Source organism: Carassius auratus, chromosome 25 (genome assembly GCF_003368295.1).
Source record: "Carassius auratus strain Wakin chromosome 25, ASM336829v1, whole genome shotgun sequence".
Taxonomy (NCBI): domain Eukaryota; kingdom Metazoa; phylum Chordata; class Actinopteri; order Cypriniformes; family Cyprinidae; genus Carassius; species Carassius auratus.
The window spans coordinates 15,094,524-15,113,794 of record NC_039267.1 but is presented as its reverse complement, the minus strand read 5'-3'; the positions used below and the strand labels follow the sequence as shown (position 1 = coordinate 15,113,794).

At 39.3% G+C, this 19,271-nt stretch overlaps 1 protein-coding gene and 2 pseudogenes across 1 annotated transcript; all 3 read left to right on the top strand.

The window, feature by feature from the left end:
• Positions 1-3,843: 3,843 nt before the first annotated feature.
• Positions 3,844-13,244, top strand: LOC113043472 (UDP-glucuronosyltransferase 2C1 pseudogene; annotated as a pseudogene).
• On the top strand, positions 13,217-15,147 carry LOC113043473 (UDP-glucuronosyltransferase 2A3 pseudogene; annotated as a pseudogene).
• Positions 15,148-16,405: 1,258 nt separating this feature from the next.
• LOC113043471 (UDP-glucuronosyltransferase 2A1-like) lies at positions 16,406-18,360 on the top strand. Its single transcript, XM_026202886.1, has 2 exons — positions 16,406-16,499; positions 16,608-18,360. The coding sequence occupies exons 1-2, from the start codon at positions 16,486-16,488 to the stop codon at positions 18,193-18,195; spliced, it is 1,602 nt and encodes a 533-aa protein (XP_026058671.1). The 5' UTR covers positions 16,406-16,485; the 3' UTR covers positions 18,196-18,360.
• Positions 18,361-19,271: the final 911 nt, after the last annotated feature.

The following is a 19,271-nucleotide window of genomic DNA, read 5'->3' as shown; positions in this document are numbered from 1 at the left end:
TATTTTATCTACAGATCAATGCATTTCTTACAGATTTCTGCTCATTCAAAATCAGATACAGATGAAGTAACACTGTAAGATTACATTTGTTTGAATGCATTATTGCCAAAGCGATTGCGTGTGAATGTGCTGTAACTGTTTAAATCATGCTTTGACCCAAAAATATTCAGTAAAAGGAACAGACAAACTCCTTGAGAACTAACCTATAACTTCCCGCTCGGCTATTGTCGTCATTGTAACCTTCTGATTTGAGAGATCCATCTGTATCAAGCTATGGTTAAATAAGTTTAACGTGAATACTTGCTAAATATGCAGTTATATTACGGGCCGTTGGCATGAATTGTACTCGTGATGGAGTGGTGGTGGAGCGATCTTGGAGCGAGTGAAAACCACAACGCTCAGACTTTTAAAAAATCTGCTCCTCGCTCCTGTCAAAATCACACCGCTCCACTCCACGCTCCGCTCCCACTCCGCTCTGCTCACATACTCTGGTACCAGTATGTATGCATGTGCATTCCTCTGTTTGCAAACAAGGCATGCTTTGTGGTACTATTGGGAACATGCCTTGAAGTCTGACAGGGAAGAGAAGAAATTGTTTAAAGTTTAATGTTTTTGTAAATGCTCGTTTTCACTCAATATCCTGTTAATCTTGAGTACCTATAGAGTAGTACTGCATCCTTCATAACTCCAAAAAGTCTTTAGTTTTATTATATTCATAAGAGAAAGATAGTCTGTACCGATTTTTCCCGGAAAAACACGACCGCCTGGAGGCGTGACGTGTGGGCGGAGCTAAAGATTCACGAGCGCGAGTAGGCTTTTGCGTTGAGAGCGTTTGGAAGCTGTGACATTACCGTGAGGACAAAACCAACCAAAACAAACCATGGCTTACAGTCAGATTCAGCGTATATTTATGATCCAGAATCAGATCCAGAGGCTGAAATTTAACAAGAGCAGCATCAGGTTTTGGAAAATGACTAAGTTCCACTTAGTCGTCTTTTTTTTTTTTTTTTTTTTTTAAGCTGTACATGTGGAAAGTGCAGTTTGATGACAACATCGCATGTTGTTTACTTGATGTGCTTATGCGCCGATAGTTAAGTTAACAAAACAGATATACTTGAAGCAGTTTTACTCACACTGTAAAAAGTGTTTCCCTATATTTATTCAGTAAAATTGTCAAAAATTTACAAGCAATATTATTAATTAAATTTAACACATTTTAATTAAGTAGAAATAATCATTAAAAATGAGTAGAATAACATTAAAAAATTAAGTAAAATTTACATAAAAATATTGATTTCATCGGACAAAAAACAAACAAACAAAAAACACTATGCTAAAGAATACTATGTTATGCATGCCAGGCCAGTAGTTGGCAATCATGAAACATTATATGCATGCACATGACATCAGCCTTTTTACAAATTCACATTTTTGCTGCTTACATAGATATGATAAAGGCATCATGTTCAAAAGGTTGTAATGCCCCCAAAACATTTATTGAAGACACCTAAAGTTCACAAACCGAATCACTGAATGAAAAAAATAATAATAATAATTTGCTTACCATTGTAGTGGTCAATGTTTGCTTTAGTTGGACTCTTGACTCTTAAAATTTTAAACAGAAGCTAGTTGTGCTACAGCAGCTAGATAAGCCAAGAAGGAAATGCAACCAGGTGGTGTTATTTGTTTTTACATCATCATTTGGTCTGAGTAGGATGTGTCTTGTCAATAACATGTGTCCTGTGATTGAACAATATAAGCTCTGGTGTTTTCAGCATTATCAGAGAAATTCTTAGAAGCACCTCTGATCAAAACCTTATTAAAAAAAAAAAGTGTTTTCATTTAGACACACAGACATCAAGAATCAGCCTAAGAACCTCAACAATGGTGACCATCAAAAAGCATGTTGCACTGCATTCTGGGTGCCACCAATCAAAACTCATTTTATGGCTCCCATCATGCTTTGCGGCATGAATAAATAATGAGCAACAATTCTATAGTAGCTTGTTTTGTGATTCTTACAGTTCGTCTGAATATGCTGTTTGTCACCATTCTTGAGATTCATACGCTGGTTCTTGATGTGACTGTGTGTCAAAAGAAAGTTCCACTTTCTCTGTTTTAAACAGAATTCTCAAACTCTGGTTTACACTGAAAATTCCAAAAAAACAATTTCTTTTTTTGCTGAATCACAGGGCTGCCATAATGAATGTTATCTTGTCTCAGAGATCAGACTCTGAATGAGTTCAGATATTCAGGAAGAACAAAGATTATGTAATAGCATGACCAACACTACCTGATCATCTTTAGTCTTAGTTTGTCTAGCTGTTATAACTGAGTTACAACAGCAATGCAAAATTAAAACATCAAGGGTCAAGAGCACAACTAAAGCAAACACTGACCACTATAATGGTAACCAATAATTTACCCTTTGATTCTGTTTGTGAACTTTAGGTGTCTACAATAACTCTGTTTTGGGGGCCTTAAGACACAGCCTTTTGAACATGATGCCTGTATCATATTTATGTAAGCAACAAAAATGTGAATTTGTAAAAAGGCTGATGTCATGTGCATGCATATAATGTTTCATGATCGCCAACTACTGGCCTGGCATGCATAACATAGTATTCTTTAGCATAGTGTTTTTTTGTTTGTTTGTTTTTTGTCCAATGAAATCAATATTTTCATGTAAATTTTACTTAATTTTTTCATGTTATTCTACTCATTTTTAATGATTATTTCTACTTAATTAAAATGTGTTAAATTTAATTAATAATATTGCTTGTAAATTTTTGACACAATTTTACTGAATAAATATAGGGAAACACTTTTTACAGTGCACCGCCTGCGGTTCCAACACACGATCGTGACCCTTTTTCGTTGGGACTGCATTATCCTTAAGAAATAAACAATGTGCAAATCCGGCGTCAAACTGGGCCTTGTTTGTAAAACAAGCATCTTCGAAATGCAGGGAACAAACAAAAACACTTGCACAACTCCGTTGATGCTCTGCAAAAACAAACTCCATCCACTGGTCCCTTAATGCTGTTTTTCTTTTGGTAATCTGTGCAGGGTTGTCTTGCCCTGGCAACCAAAAACACACTCCTTTTGTGACATACTCGGAAAAAACTTTCCGAAACTTGTGACAAACCGGAAGAGGTATTTTTGGAACAGAAATACTCCTTCAAACGTACAACTTAATTTTTGAAACTTTGTCCATGTTTAGCATGGGAATCCAACTCTTTAACAGTGTAAAAAACTCAGTATGCATGAAATAGCATTTCACCCCCCCCTTTAAAGTCATTGGTATTGAACCATAGACACTGCGCTCAAATCCATGACTGGAAATTGAACATCCATTAGCTGTACAGCGCAGATGAGAAAGGGTATAGCTGTTCAAAAAAGCATTTTATAATATGTAGATGAGGATTGCTAGTATTTTTTTATTGCAAAACTGGGTCACCAATGTCATGTAAACTTTTACAGCGTTAAAGTCCTTTTTGTGTAAGTTTTGTTTTAACCAAAGACTATTTAGAGCACGTGACACTGATGTAACACATTATTCTTTTACAGATAAATAGAACATACGCTGCCATAGGTCCTGTGAAATTTAGTGTCTTAGGCACTAATTAACTTTTGACCATGTTTGGTCAGGTATTGAGTGACAGTTTAGTATAGTGTCAGTTTGTCCACCAAGTCTATATAAACATAGTTAAGTACTTTATACATTGTGTTAAACAAGAAGAATTAATTTAGCTCAGGTTTCCTTTCATTCTTTCCGCGTGTTACATAACTGACACGAACAATAACCCATTTAGTTCACTTCTCCCCTGGAATGCTCTTAATGGAGGGAGTGTAGCATGATCTTCAGTCTTAAATCTGGACATTTAATCTTAGGTATCATGTTGACATCTAGTGCGTGTAATACAAAATCAAAGAATCTTATCTTTTTTAAACCGTAATTAAAAGCAAAATATAAAATAAATCTACAATGTTTGTCTTCTTATAGAAAATCATAGTTTCAAAACAGGGTCCAAAGATCTTTACCCGGTATTATTGTGGCATTATTTAACAACCCTGCCTAAAGAAACCTGATAGGCTTTTGCTGTGCTCATTCATTTAAAGGAACCTTTCACCTACATGCACCTACAAGCACCTACAAGCTCGTAAACATTGCATGATAAATGCGCTAAAGGTTTTGGACGCTACACTGTGAGGAGGTGAATTTCGAGGTTGTCAGGTAAGGTTTGAAATATTATCAATATATAATTCTTTCAAAATACAATTTGATCTGGCAATGTGTGTTCTTTTATTGTCAGTCCATAGACCAGATTTCAGATTAGCATTTCAGATTCTGCTCTTGGTTCATTATGTACTATCTTGACTTTTTACTGCTTCTATTTTATTATAGAAGCAACTTTCTAGAACTTCTCCAGACTGTACAATTTGTATTTACCAGGTATAAGAGTTTCAAATTTGTTTTTTTGTCATTTTTGTTTTTTTCATGAAAACGGTGTTCAAAACCAAATTCAATTTGTTCATTTCAGAAAAATGTCAAACAAATGTGATGTTTTACTTTGAGAGGTGAATGCACACATTGTAAGTTATTGCTTTACAATGTACTATGAGCCTTTTTTTTTTTTTTTTTTTTTTTTTTACAGACGTTGCAGCATTTGTAGTGAGGTATTGCTTAACTTACTATTATTATTAGGTATTGCTTAATCTCTGAGCACAAAGCTGTAAATCAAGTTGTTTTTACAAGGTACAGGGTTGATGCCATGACTGCCTAATAACGAATAATTAAATCAAGACATTTAGTTTAAGGCACTTGTTATAGCAAATAAACCAGACACAATCAGAACTGTATTATTCTTTTTTTTTTTTTTTTTTTTTATAAGTGAAATATTCAGTACCTATTAGACTATGGAAGCATATGGGTAGCATTATTCAATTTGGGATGTAATATGCAAAATGTGTAAAATGGCAATGCATTTCTGTATTTACATTTACATTTTCCAATACATTTGTGCAACGTTTGGTGCAAAATTAAAATGAAAATTAAATTACAAAATTAAAATGAAAATGTATTACAGAAATTATTAGATATGTCTAACATGTTCAAGCAAAAACTGTGGCAAAATGATCATTTAAATGCTATTTTCCTTAAATGCATTAAACCTCGCAGTCAAGACACTTACGATTGCATTTTCATTCAATGACCCGCAATGAATGTAGTAAAATTCAAAGTGCACATTTGAAAATGCATTCTGAGCCAATCACATCTCAGCCCCCCCCGCCCTGTCAATCACTGCTTGAACAAGGCGGGGCTTACAGAAGGTCTAGAGACTCAAGTGACAGAAAATGGACAAGACAGTTGGCCCGTTTACATTTTGATCATTTCGGTTTATGGCTTCAATATTTCATTCGCACTTGTGGGCGTAGCTGAAACGCTGCTTTCATCTGATTGGTCGAATCGCTCCGCCTTCAGCTCGGTCTTTTTATTCTTTCAGGCAGAATAAGAGTCAGTGCGAGTGAAGCACTGTAATGTGTGAAACCACCGCTCACTGTTAATTAGCGTAATATTTGAATCAGATGTAGCTGGGCACATAATTCGTGCTGTCGAGACCTGCAAATTATTTCTAGGTTGTAGTATTGTATGAATATTGTCCCACTGATAAATACAGTGCAAATAGTTCTCTCTCTTTGGATAAAAGTGAAGTGGAAATAAAAATCAATAATAGACTGAACAGTTCCATGTCTGTAACATTTACCACTCTCATCTTTTAAGTCATAAGGCACTAGGTATGTGTGTGTGTGACATTAATAAATAATTGTAAAAATTAATATAGTTAAATTTCTAAATAAAAATAGTAAAATTAGCTCTATGCTGCTCAGTGCTCATGCTGCTAAGTGCTCCTGTAGCCTACCCCAGAGCGCCCTCTCGCGGCTGTAGACGGTAATGTTTTCTCTTGGTCCTGAATAAATGTGACTTAGGGTGTACTCACACTAGCCAGTTTGAACCGTGCCCGAGTGCGTTTGACCACCAAAGCGTGGTTAGTTTGACTAGTGTGAGTGCTCCGAATCGTGCCCGGGTGCGGCTCGATTAGCCGGCCCTGGCCCGCTTGGAAGAGGTGGGCCAGGGCATGGTTCAGTTGGACTCGGGCGCGGTTCGCATGCAGTGTGAGCGCTAACCGTGCTGGTTTTGCGACGCTCCAAAGCCAACATGGCAGGGAAAGGGTCGCTTTGGTCTACGGCAGAGGTGCAAAATGCATAAAAGCTAAAAACTGCAAAGTCATTGCTGCAATTCAGCTGGTACCTTGCAAACATCCTCATACGAGCAGCACGATTACATGAAAATTTTCGCGTCACTAAGGCGACACATCTGTTTAACAACAGGCTGTGGACCAAACAACACAAAATTATCCACAAAGAAAACAGAGCGATGGACTCCATTGTGTTCAGAGAGCGCCGCTCTTCCTGTTTATCCCGAAACCGTCGCACCATAATGACGTAAGCGTGCTCCGGCATGAATGCTGAAACCCTATTATGTGAGTGCAGGCCAGAGGGGGAGTGGGGAGGGGGGACAATCGTACTCGGGCCCGGTTCATGGCAACCGTGCCTAGTGTGAGTACACCCTTATAGTCCAGTGTGACTTATATATGTTTTTTTCCTCGTTATGACGTATTTTTGGACTGATGCAACTTATACCGAAAAATACAGTTAACATTATTATTATTATTTATTATGAGAGTAATTGATACAGGCTAGAACTTAAATGTTTCACCCAATTCAGCTCAGATCTTCAGACTCGTCCGACTCGTGTTGCTTGTATAACTAGCCAGACTTACCTTCCCAAAAAATCCTATTTAATATTATTTCATAAATTTAACTATATTTATTTCCACTTCACTGTTACCCAAGGAGACAGAACTATTTGCACTGTATTTATCAGTGGGACATGTGGACGATGTGCTTCCTCGCCGCTCTTGTTCCCCTCTCCCCTTGCCAGTTTCCATGCAAATACGGCTCAAGAACGCTTCGCCTTCTCATGCCCTCTTTGCCACTTGGAGTCAGACGAGTGCCCCCACTCCGCCCCCGCTAAGGGACGCTATGCCTCCCATGCCGGGCTGTCTGCTCCACCATGCTGACCCACTGTGGGTACGCCTGTAGTCCCATTGACCCCGCTGGTTCGGTTCCTGGGAGCCTGGCTAGAGCTCCCCAGGCCTTCCCGCTGGCTCATCCGGAGGCTCAGGATCGGCTACGCGATTCAAGATGCTAACGCCCAAGCGATGGATTGGTTTGCAGCCATTCTTCCTCGACACAGACCGTTTCTTCGGTATGCTTTCAAGGGGCAGGCATATCAGTACAAGGTTCTCCCATTCGGGTTGGCCCTGTCTCCCCGCGTCTTTACGAAGGTCGCGGAGGGAGCCCTGGCTCCTCTCAGGGAACAAGCTGTCCGTATCCTCAACTACCTCGACGATTGGCTGATCCTAGCTCACTCTCGATCTGGTGCTCAGACGCCTCGCCCGACTGGGTCTTCAGGTCAACTGGGAAAAGAGCAAACTCTCCCCTGTGCAGAGGATCTCTTTTCTCGGTATGGAAATAGACTCCGTCGCCATGTTCGCGCAGCTTACGAACGAGCGCGCGCAGTCACTGCTGAATTGCCTGAGACAATTCGAGGGCAAGAGAATGGTTCCACTGAAACTGTTTCAGAGGCTCCTGGGGCATATGACGTCCGCGGCGGCAGTCATACCGCTCAGGCTACTCCATATGAGACCGCTTCAGCACTGGCTTCACGACCGAGTCCCGAGATGGGCATGGCAACAGGGCACGCTCCGAGTGACCATCACTCCGGCCTGCCGCCGATACTTCACCCCGTGGTTGGACCCCTCGTTTCTATGGGCTGGCGTGCCCCTAGAACCGGTGTCCAGGCATGTTGTTGTATCAAAAGATGCCTCTACCATGGGCTGGGATGCCGTGTGCAACAGGCATGCTGCGTCAGGCTCCTGGACAGGACCCCGACTTCAGTGGCATGTCAATTGCCTCGAGTTGCTAGCAGTACGTCTTGCTCTTGCACCCTCTGGCACCCACGTCCCGATCTGTGGAACCTACATGTGTGGGTTCTGGACGGGTCACGGAAGGTTTAGATACCTTGCCACCACAGGTGGTAGCTACCATCACTTCAGCTAGAGCCATGTCCACCAGACATGCCTATGCTTGGAAGTGGAACCTCTTCATTACTTGGTGTTCTTCACGGTGTGAGGACCCCTGGAAATGCCCGATTGGGTCAGTGCTTTCCTTTCTTCAGGAGGGGTTGGAATGAAGGCTGTCTCCTTCCACCCTAAAGGTCTATGTGGCTGCCATTTCAGCTCACCATGACCCTGTTGAAGGTAAGTCTCTTGGGAGGCACGATCTGATCATCAGGTTCCTGAGAGGAGCAAGGAGGCCCAATCCGCCTCGCCATCAGCAAGTCCCCTCTTGGGACCTCGCAGTGGTTCTATCAGCACTGCAGAGAGCTCCCTACGAACCCTTGCTCTCAGTAGAGCTTAAGTTTTTATTTTTGAAAACTGTGCTCCTGACGGCTTTGGCTTTGGTGAAGAGGGTCGGGGACCTGCAGACATTTTCAGTTGACGAAGCGTGCCTGGAATTCGGGCTGGCTAACTCTCACGTTATCTTGAGACCCCGGCCTGGGTACGTGCCCAAAGTTCCCACCACTCCTTTTAGGGATCAGGTGGTGAACTTGCAAGCGCTGGGTAATCCCACGTGTGTATGTCCACAGTAAGTCTCTCCGCAGCATGTGTCTTTCCCTTGGCAAGCCTCTTGCCAGCTCTGTCGTTGAAACTTCCACCCTGCGGGCTGGGTACCTCAGAGTTCTTATGTATCACCACCTTGGTAGATACCTGCTTTCTGTAAGTCCTCCCACGGGCAGGCAGCCTGCTAGCATATGTCCAGCTGGAATATGCTACCCAGTGTATTCTGTGCGAGCTATAGGCCCTCACTCGTGCTGGCCTCACGACAGGGTGCTATCACTCACACGGTCGCTGGAAGACAGCGATGTGGCGTTTTGTAAGGGACCCCATTCATAACGTCGAACGTGACTGACTGAAAGGGAACGTCTTGGTTACGTATGTAACCCTCGTTCCCTGAAGGAGGGAACGGAGACATTACGTCCCCTTGCCACATCGCTGTTCCGCTGAACGGACGGGTCACTGGCTCGGCTCCTCAGCGGAGACTTGAATGCGAGTTGCTCGCGTTGCTCCTTATATACCTGCTCTGCGGGGCAGAGCTCGCGATGCAAATTCCGCAGGCCAAGGTACTTTGTGTACCATTGGCTCGTTTTGTACCACTCGAAGGTGATTGGGCTCTCGGGCGAGATCCCATTCGTAACGTCTCCGTTCCCTCCTTCAGGGAACGAGGGTTACATATGTAACCAAGACGTTCTCCTTACCAAGAGTTCTCTCAGAACTATTTTGGCCTCCCATCTTACAAGGAGAACATGCAGAGACTGTCGAAACTGCACCACGACCAGCCAATGAAACCTCTTGATCGTGCAGTCTTCTGGATTGAGTTTGTCATGAGGAATAGAGGAGCTCCTCATCTACGAACACAGGCTTACAGAATGTCCTGGATTGAGTACCACTCTGTAGATGTTATTTTGACTTTATTGGCGACACTTTTCATTTTTGCCTTTGTCACGGTGTATGTTACTAGATATCTTTTTAGAGTTTGTATCAGAAATAAAATAAAACATGAGTGATCCACAGACAGGAAATAGCATACTTTTCTCCTGATTGTGATAGCATGTGTTTTTATGGAAATCTGAAATTATAATTTTTTTTTTTTTTTCAAATAAATGTCACTTTATTGTAAATGCAAAAAATAATAACGATAATAATGCAGTGCATGAGATTGAAAGATATTATTCAAAACCAGTTCATTTGAAACTGCATGAACCTGCTACACTGAAGGTTTCTCTTTATCAGTTTTGGTTAAGCTTTTTTCTGTACAAGCAAAGGCGTAGGAGCTGGGGGTGGGTGGGGTGTCGTGTCCCCTCCAATATTGGAGACAGTCGCATACCCCCCACCCCCAAAATAATTATTCCGCGGAGGAGAAAAATATTTGATTTTGAAATCTTTAACTCGCATGCTTTTATTTTGACAGCGTCTTGTCACCGGCCCACCCACTCAATGGCTCTTTTGCGTAGAACAGTGTTTTTCAACCTTTTGTGTTAATTACTGCCATTCAAAATGTGTTTCCTTTATCTTTACAAATGTATCTTTTTATTAGAATAAAGTATGTTGGTGAATGTTTTACAGTGTAATTAATTATCTAACATATTTCTGTTCAAACCATTAACGTATCTGTCAGGTTCCGATATGCCCCCCCCCACCCCCAATGTTAAACTCATTCCTACACCCATGTTCATGTATATGTCCCCCCCCCCATGTTAAACTCATTCCTAGACTTGTGTTCAAGTACTAAAATAAACATTAATTAAAAAGTAAAACTGACAAATACAAATACATTAATAAATTTTCTGATTCTGCTAGTAAAATGGGAAGATCTGTCACTGATACTAACTGCATTAACTAACACTTACAGAGGTAGTACTTAGCTTTATTTTTGATGCAGTATGAGAGTATTTTGATTATTTCTGAGGATTTGTTCACCCAGAAATGTAAATTATTTTATCATTTACTTACATTCAGATTAATTACAAAGATGTAAAACTTTATTTCATCTGCCTTACAACCTAGAGAGAATAACCCCGAAATAGAAGATATTATGTTTTTAACAGAGTATGTCAGACCATTATTTTCTTTATTGTTGTATTTTTGTGAAATCTTGTGTCCTCTGTTAATTCTCTGTAATATTCTTTCTTATCAAAGGTCATCAATGAAGATGCATCACTCCACCCTTCTTGGTCTGTTCATCCTGTTTTCTGCTCTGTCAAGCTCTTATGCTGGTAAAGTTCTGGTCGTCCCTGTGGATGGGAGCCACTGGATCAATATGAAGGTCCTTATTGTGGAATTACATGCAAAAGGTCACCATATCACAGTACTCAGAGGTTCTAGTAGCTGGTATATTAAGGAACAGTCTCCTCTCTACACTTCTATTACTGTAGACACCGGTGTATTTGACAATGACTTCATGGAGAGGTTTCTCCCTAACCTACTTAAAATGCAGAGACAAGGAAGATCATTTTGGAATGAACTAGCACTTGCTGATGAAGTTTATAGGAAATTTATGGAGTTTCATCAGCAAATATGCAACATGACAGCTGCCATGTTTGAAAATGAGACCTTGATGAATTCTCTGAAAGATACTGCATATGATCTTGTTCTTACGGATCCTGCTTTTGGATCTGGAGTGTTACTGGCGCACCGTCTTGGCCTTCCTCTTGTGCTTAATGTACGCTGGACTATGTACGGCGAAGCCCATTTTGATATCGCTCCATCTCCTCTCTCATATATACCTGTCACAGGGTTACAACTAACTGACAAGATGACATTCAGTCAGAGATTAAGAAACGTGTTGACATATATAATGGTTCTTTATAAAAATTCCAAGTACTTTGGTTCTCCTTACCAAGAGTTCTCTCAGAAGTATTTTGGCCCCAACGTTGATTTCTTCTCCATCCTCCAGAATGCAGATATCTGGCTCATGAGAAATGATTTCACTTTTGAGTTTCCACGACCTACAATGCCAAATGTTGTCTACATGGGCGGCTTCCAGTGCAAGCCAGCTAAGCCACTTCCAGATGAACTTGAGAAGTTTGTGCAGAGCTCAGGGGAGCATGGGGTCATCATCATGACTTTAGGAACTGTTTTTGGTCAGCTTCTGAGTGAAATCAATGATGATATTGCTGCAGCTTTTGCCCAACTGCCTCAAAAGGTTATTTGGAGACACACAGGACCAAAACCTGCCAATCTTGGTAACAATACTCTGATTGTGGACTGGCTCCCCCAGAATGACCTGCTTGGACATCCTCAAACTAAACTGTTTGTAGCACATGGAGGCACCAATGGAGTTCAGGAAGCCATCTACCATGGAGTGCCTATAGTGGGGATTCCTTTAGCATTTGACCAGCCTGACAATCTCTCCAGGATGCAAGCAAAAGGAACAGCAAAAATTGTAGATATTGCAACTTTGGATAGGACCGTGTTTCTAGAGGCATTAAAGGAGGTGTTGCATAACCCATCTTACAAGGAGAACATGCAGAGACTGTCGAAACTGCACCACGACCAGCCAATGAAACCTCTTGATCGTGCCGTCTTCTGGATTGAGTTTGTCATGAGGAATAGAGGAGCTCCTCATTTACAAGCACAAGCTTACAGAATGTCCTGGATTGAGTACCACTCTGTAGATGTTATTTTGACTTTATTGATGACACTTTTGATATTTGCATTTGTGACTGCTTATATAATGAGATATTTTTATATCTCATTATTCAGAAAGAAAGTAAAACATGAGTGAAGTACTGACTGGAAATATCAGTTAATTTTTGTATCTCATTATTCAGAAAGAAAGTAAAACATGAGTGAAGTACTGACTGGAAATATCAGTTAATTTTTGATGTTTCCTTTTAGTTTTTTTATTTCCTGACAGCATGTGCTTTCATGAATCTTTACGTATTTAAAATGTTTTGCTTTTAGTGTAGAACAATCCATAGTATTAAGAAATACTATAGCAAAATATCAGTCACAGATAATACAAGGGCTAAAATCCATCTCCTACATTATAATTAATTTAATCTTCGTGTTATGACTCAGCAGAACTGTGAATGACCTCTAGCTATTGCTGAAACCTTAACTGACAGGGTACCATGAGCACAATACAATAAAGAGGCATCTGATCATGTGTACGTTATCACACCTTGACTTTTGTACATAGTGTGACTGTGTAAAATCTGTCAGTGGTTTAAACAGTGACTTGCATATATAACAACTATCCTTATTTATTGAAGCTGCTTACATATCTTGATGCCAAGGAATTATTTAATTTTATTTAATATTTCTGAATAACTGTCCAATTGTGCACAGTTTAGCCATTGAATAGTAGAAAATAGAAGGTGAAACATCATATTTAACATTCAATTCCACTATATTTTTAGACAGTATTGCAGATTGTCTTTATCATTGTAATTTGTAAAATACCATTCATTCTACAATACATTATTATAGATATTATTCCTTTTCATTTAAGGTAATCAATAAAGATGCATCATTCCACCCTTCTTGGTTTGTTTTTGGTTTTGTTCTGTTATCTATTATCAGGATCCTATTGTTGTTAAGTTCTGGTTGTCCCTGCAGGTGGAAGCTTCTTGATTAATAGGAAAGTCCTTATTGTGGATTTACATTCAAAAGGTCACAATATCACTATGGTCCGAGGCTCAAATACCTTGCATATTGAAGATGAGTCTCCTTAGTACTCCTCCATTACTGTAGACGTTGGCGATTCTGACAATGACTTTTCTGATGATGTTGCTTCCCCGGTTATTGCAAATAAAGAGACACAAGGAAAATCATTTTGGTCTGAAATAGAAATCGGACAAGAGATATTCAGCAGTTTTGAGAAGTTCAACAGCAAGTATACAATATGAATTCACTGGAGGATGGTAAATATGACCTGGTTTTGACGGGTCCTGGTTTTGGAGCTGGGGTATTACTGGTGCACCATCTTGGCCTCCCTCTTGTACTAAATGTTCATTGGACTATGTATGGTGAAGGTCACTTTGTTGTGGCTCTATCTCCTCTCTCATTTACCAGCATTACAACTAACCGACAAAATTACATTCAATCCTAGAGTCATGAATGTGATGGTTTATGTTATTTCTATCTACCAAAATTCAAAATTCTTTAGTTGTCATTATCACAAGTTCTCCCAGAAATATTTTGGCCCCAACGTTGATTTCTTCTCCATCCTCCAGAATGCAGATATCTGGCTCATGAGAAATGATTTCACTTTTGAGTTTCCACGACCCACAATGCCAAATGTTATCTACATGGGCGGCTTCCAGTGCAAGTCAGCTAAGCCACTTCCAGATGAACTTGAGAAGTTTGTGCAGAGCTCAGGGGAGCATGGGGTCATCATCATGACTTTAGGAACTGTTTTTGGTCAGCTTCTGAGTGAAATCAATGATGATATTGCTGCAACTTTTGCCCAGCTGCCTCAAAAGGTTATTTGGAGACACACAGGACCAAAACCTGCCAATCTTGGTAACAATACTCTGATTGTGGCCTGGCTCCCCCAGAATGACCTGCTTGGACATCCTCAAACTAAACTGTTTGTAGCACATGGAGGCACCAATGGAGTTCAGGAAGCCATCTACCATGGAGTGCCTATTGTGGGGCTTCCTTTAACATTTGACCAGCCTGACAATCTCTCCAGGATGCAAGCAAAAGGAACAGCGAAAAATGTAGATATTGCAACTTTAGACAGGACTGTGTTTCTAGAAGCAATTAAGGAGGTGTTGCATAACCCATCTTACAAGGAGAACATGCAGAGACTGTCGAAACTGCACCACGACCAGCCAATGAAACCTCTTGATCGTGCCGTCTTCTGGATCGAGTTTGCCATGAGGAACAGAGGAGCTCCTCATTTACAAAATAAAGTTATTTTGATTTGTTTCATGATTCATTAGATCATAAAATGTACGTGTTTAAAAGTAGCATTTAAGAAGAAAATTAAAGCTGAGTGATTGGATATTTGGCCAGAATCCCAGGAATTTATTTCATAACCAATGTTTCTGTTTTCATTTTGGGCTGAGAATTTGGGCACCATGGAGTGCTTATTCTGGGGCTTCCTTTAGCTTTTGACCAGCCTGATAATCTCTCCAGGATGCAAGCAAAAGGAACCGCAAAAATTGTAGATAATGCAACTTTGGCATTAAATTAGTTATCAGATCTATATTTTTCACAATATTGTTGATTGTTGTTAAATAAACCGCATTTCCTTGACTGTATAATCTATTATGAAGCATAAATATAATTAAAATGTTCATTATTTTATAATTTGCCTTTCTTTTGTAAATATGTTATTGTTTTATGAAAATGGACTACATATAGCTAAACGTGTAATAATATTTGTTTACAGTGTTTAATTTGTAAAGTGTTTTATGTGTATGGTGGAGGAAAACAAAGAAACAAACAATTGGATAGTAATGTAACTTAATGCATTAACAAATGTAATAAACTGGCAAAAAGTATTCAAGTATTTACAAATGCACATATAAAAAAAGTCTATTCAAAAAGGGTGAATAAGACTATAAATATAAGATATAGACTACATAGAACTAGGGTGGTCTAGACTAGAGATTAGTGTGTGTGTGTGTGAGAGAGAGAGAGAGAAAGAATGGTTGTTGTCTTTTTATTCATTGTAATTTCTATAGTTTTGTATTCTTTAATCCATATTTACATATTGATGGGAATTTAAAAAAAGTCTGTGAAGTACAGTGTGTTCCATGTAGGTTACTGTAACATATGCCTACAGATTGTATAGCTGCTGAAGCATATTTTTCTCAAGGAAAAAAAATCAGTAACGTTAGACTCCATAGAGACTCACCAAGAGTTTTAAACTGAGTTCAAAAATATCACTTAAGTAATTATCGTTACGTTTAAAAAAAAAAAGGGTACTAGAAACGTTACGAGCTGTAGTTATCACCTCCCTACCTTAATAATTGTCATTACTCTTAGTGTTATTCACAACGTAACAACTTTAAAAACAAATTTTGTTGTGCAATGAAAGTAGGCTAACGTTACCTCACCTCAGAAATTTCGCGCTCTTCCTCTAGTCAGCCTTGTCCTGCGATGCAGTGAAGCACATGATCGGTCAAGCAAGGGCAGGCAAATTTGATATTTGAAAATAAATTAATTGTCTTTTTCCCCTTCTTTTTTTAATCATGAATGTACAATGTTTAAATGAATAAATAAGGAACCGTCTGTAATATCAGACTGGACTCAAATTATAATGTAGGCCAGTGCTACTGCTCCTAGTCGCCATCTAGCGTTGAAAAGAAATACAGCACGTAAATAAATTACATTTAAAAGATAAACCATATATACATATATAAACACACACACAATAAAAACATTGTTCACAAAATGACACGTCAAAATTTTCCTAACATTCTTGAAATTTGTCACATGACTCTTAATCTCTAGCTTTTCAGGGACACCGGTGTCTTCTTGGAAGTAGCTAGACTAATATTTGGGGGCAGGGGGATGTAGTGGTTTACTAATTTATTTTATTTGGCTGTCTAGAGGACACAAGGTGTGCTATTAAATCTATGCACTTCTCAAGAACTACAGCATGTACAAGCTTAGACAAGTTTTGTGCGCATAGAGGAAGTATCATTGGTATCAACTTTCCACTTGTACACTCCCAGTGTTTTGCACATTTTAGCAGGGCTGGGCTTGTTCCACACTATTTCAGTGCTGTCAGTGTTTTACCTAGCTGGCCGCATACTTGGATTTTCATCACCAGCTTATGAACTTTGTGTGGTGAGTAAAGCAGATTGCCATCATTTTTTATGTAATCAGTTATTAAGTGTTAATGTGGTTTGTGAAACTGAATTATAATGTTTTGTAATCAACTTTCTTTCATCGAAGGTTAAAAAAGATGCATTATTTTCCTGCCGCATTGTTAGCATTCTTGAGCATATTATGTCAAGTGTTTGGAGGGAAAGTGTTGGTGTTTCCATTGGATGGAAGCCACTGGGTGAACATGAAGGTCCTAATTGAGGAATTGCATACAAGAGGTCACAACGTGACCGTGCTTAGAGCCTCTAACAGCTGGTATATCAAGGAGGAATCTCCTTTCTATACCTCCATCACTGTTTATAATAGCGGTGGAATTGAAAAGGAGCAGTTTGATGCATTTACGAAACATATCCTGGTCAGCAGAAGAGAGAAACTGTCCTTTTGGAGCTACCTCTCTCTGGCTGCAGAGGTTGGAACATTTTTTGAAGAGATGCATCGCAATCAACTTGACTTAATGGGGAAAATCTTTGAAAATAAAGACTTAATGGCTTCACTCCAGACAGCAAAATATGACCTGTTTCTGACAGATCCGGCTTTTGGAGGTGGATGTTTTCTTGCGCTCCGTCTTGGTCTCCCTCTTGTGCTAAATGTCCGTTGGACGATGCATGGAGAGGCACATTACGAAATAGCTCCTTCACCACTATCGTATGTTCCTTTACCAGGACTAGAGCTGACAGATAAGATGACGTTTGCTCAACGTGTACAGAACATAATGGGATACATATTTTCAGTTTATCACAAAACCAGATATATCTCCTCACACTACCAGTCTTTCTGCAAGAAATACTTTGGATCAGAAATTAATTACAAAAACGTCCTTCGGGATGCAGACATCTGGCTCATGAGAACTGACTTTACCTTTGAGTTTCCACGACCCACAATGCCTAATATCATCTATATGGGGGGCTTCCAGTGTAAACCTGCCAAGCCGCTTCCAGATGATCTTGAGGAGTTTGTGCAGAGCTCAGGAGATCATGGACTCATTGTCATGTCCCTAGGGACTATTTTTAGCCATCTTCCACAAGATATCACAGAGGAAATTGCTGCCGCTTTTGCCAGATTGCCCCAAAAAATCATTTGGAGACACACTGGACCTCGACCTGTCAATATAGGTGATAATACATTACTTGTTGACTGGTTACCTCAGAATGACCTGCTTGGACATCCTCAGACTAAAGTGTTTATAACACATGGAGGCACAAATAGCATCCAAGAGGCCATCTATCATGGGGTGCCCATTTTGGGTTTACCTTTAGTATTTGATCAACCTGACAATCTGTCTAGAATGAAAGTTAGAGGCACAGCTAAACTTGTGGATATTGCAGAATTGAACAGGACGATGTTTCTACAGGCACTGGAGGAAGTGCTTTATAACCCATCTTACAAGGAGAACATTCAGAGACTGTCCAAGCTGCACCACGACCAGCCAATGAAACCTCTTGATCGTGCCGTCTTCTGGATCGAGTTTGTCATGAGGAACAGAGGAGCTCCTCATTTACGAACACAGTCTTTCAGAATGTCCTGGATCGAGTACAACTCTGTAGATGTTATTTTGACTCTGCTGGTGATAGTTATTTTGATTTGTTTGATGATTTATAAGATCATAAAATGTATGTGCTTAAAAGTAGTATTTAAGAAGAAAATTAAAGCCGAGTGATCCCAGGAATTTAAAGTTTAAAAATAACACATGCAACATGTACAAACCTGAAAATTTATATTTTTATTTGTTCTTATTTGTGCAAATTGTATCAACAAAAAAAAAAATTATGTGCACAATATGAGTGGAAAAAGAGTGAAATAAACTTCTTTATTAAACTTCTAATTGTTGCACTTGATTTACATCTTCCAGTGTAAAGTATACACTGTTTGTAACACAGCAAATTTTTCTACTTTTTCAACTTATCTTCTTAGCATAATTTTTATAAGGACAAAAAATATATATTAAAGTCTATTTTTAATGTACTTATCTACATGCCTAAGGGCGGCTGAATTTATCTAAAAACAAAGTTTTAATCTTTATGTCTGTACAGATTGTATTACGCATACAGAACATTAAGAAGAATGCCTAATGAAAATACACTGCTACCTTGTAAGCACTGTATTTAAAAAAATAAACAATATTTAACTGTTAATATTATATATTAACTATTATTTTGTCAAAATATGTTTTGGATGGTGACCAGGCTTCCTTCTGCTCAACCTTGTCAGGAGGACATGTTTTCATATTTCAAGAGTGCAAAGGATATGCAAATGATACACTGCTATTTTAATTAAAGCGTGAAAAATATGCTGGAAGAATACCAGAGGCATCATCAGACATCACAAGCTCCATCAGCCTCAATGAACTTCTATTTTGTTCTTTTTATTGTTCATTGACCAATATCCACTAGATGTTATATTATTATCACACACATGTACCACTGCAGTTAAAGAGTTTAAATAAATGTATTTTGACAGTCCCTAAAATACACAATTATACATAGACACCATTAAATCATATACTCAAAACATTATATCCAACATTGCAGTTTGCGTTGTGTGCATCTCTCTGGAACACAACTTGCCTTTCTATTTAATTCAGATTTTATCTGGTGTGGGGCAGATGAGAAATGAAAAAGAGAAGAATGTACCAGACAGATTCAGCCCTATACTACAGAATGCGGAAGTTAAAACGTCCTTGGTATTGGCATTTCTAAAAGAAGATGTTTCCAACATGTGTTCACCATCGTCTGA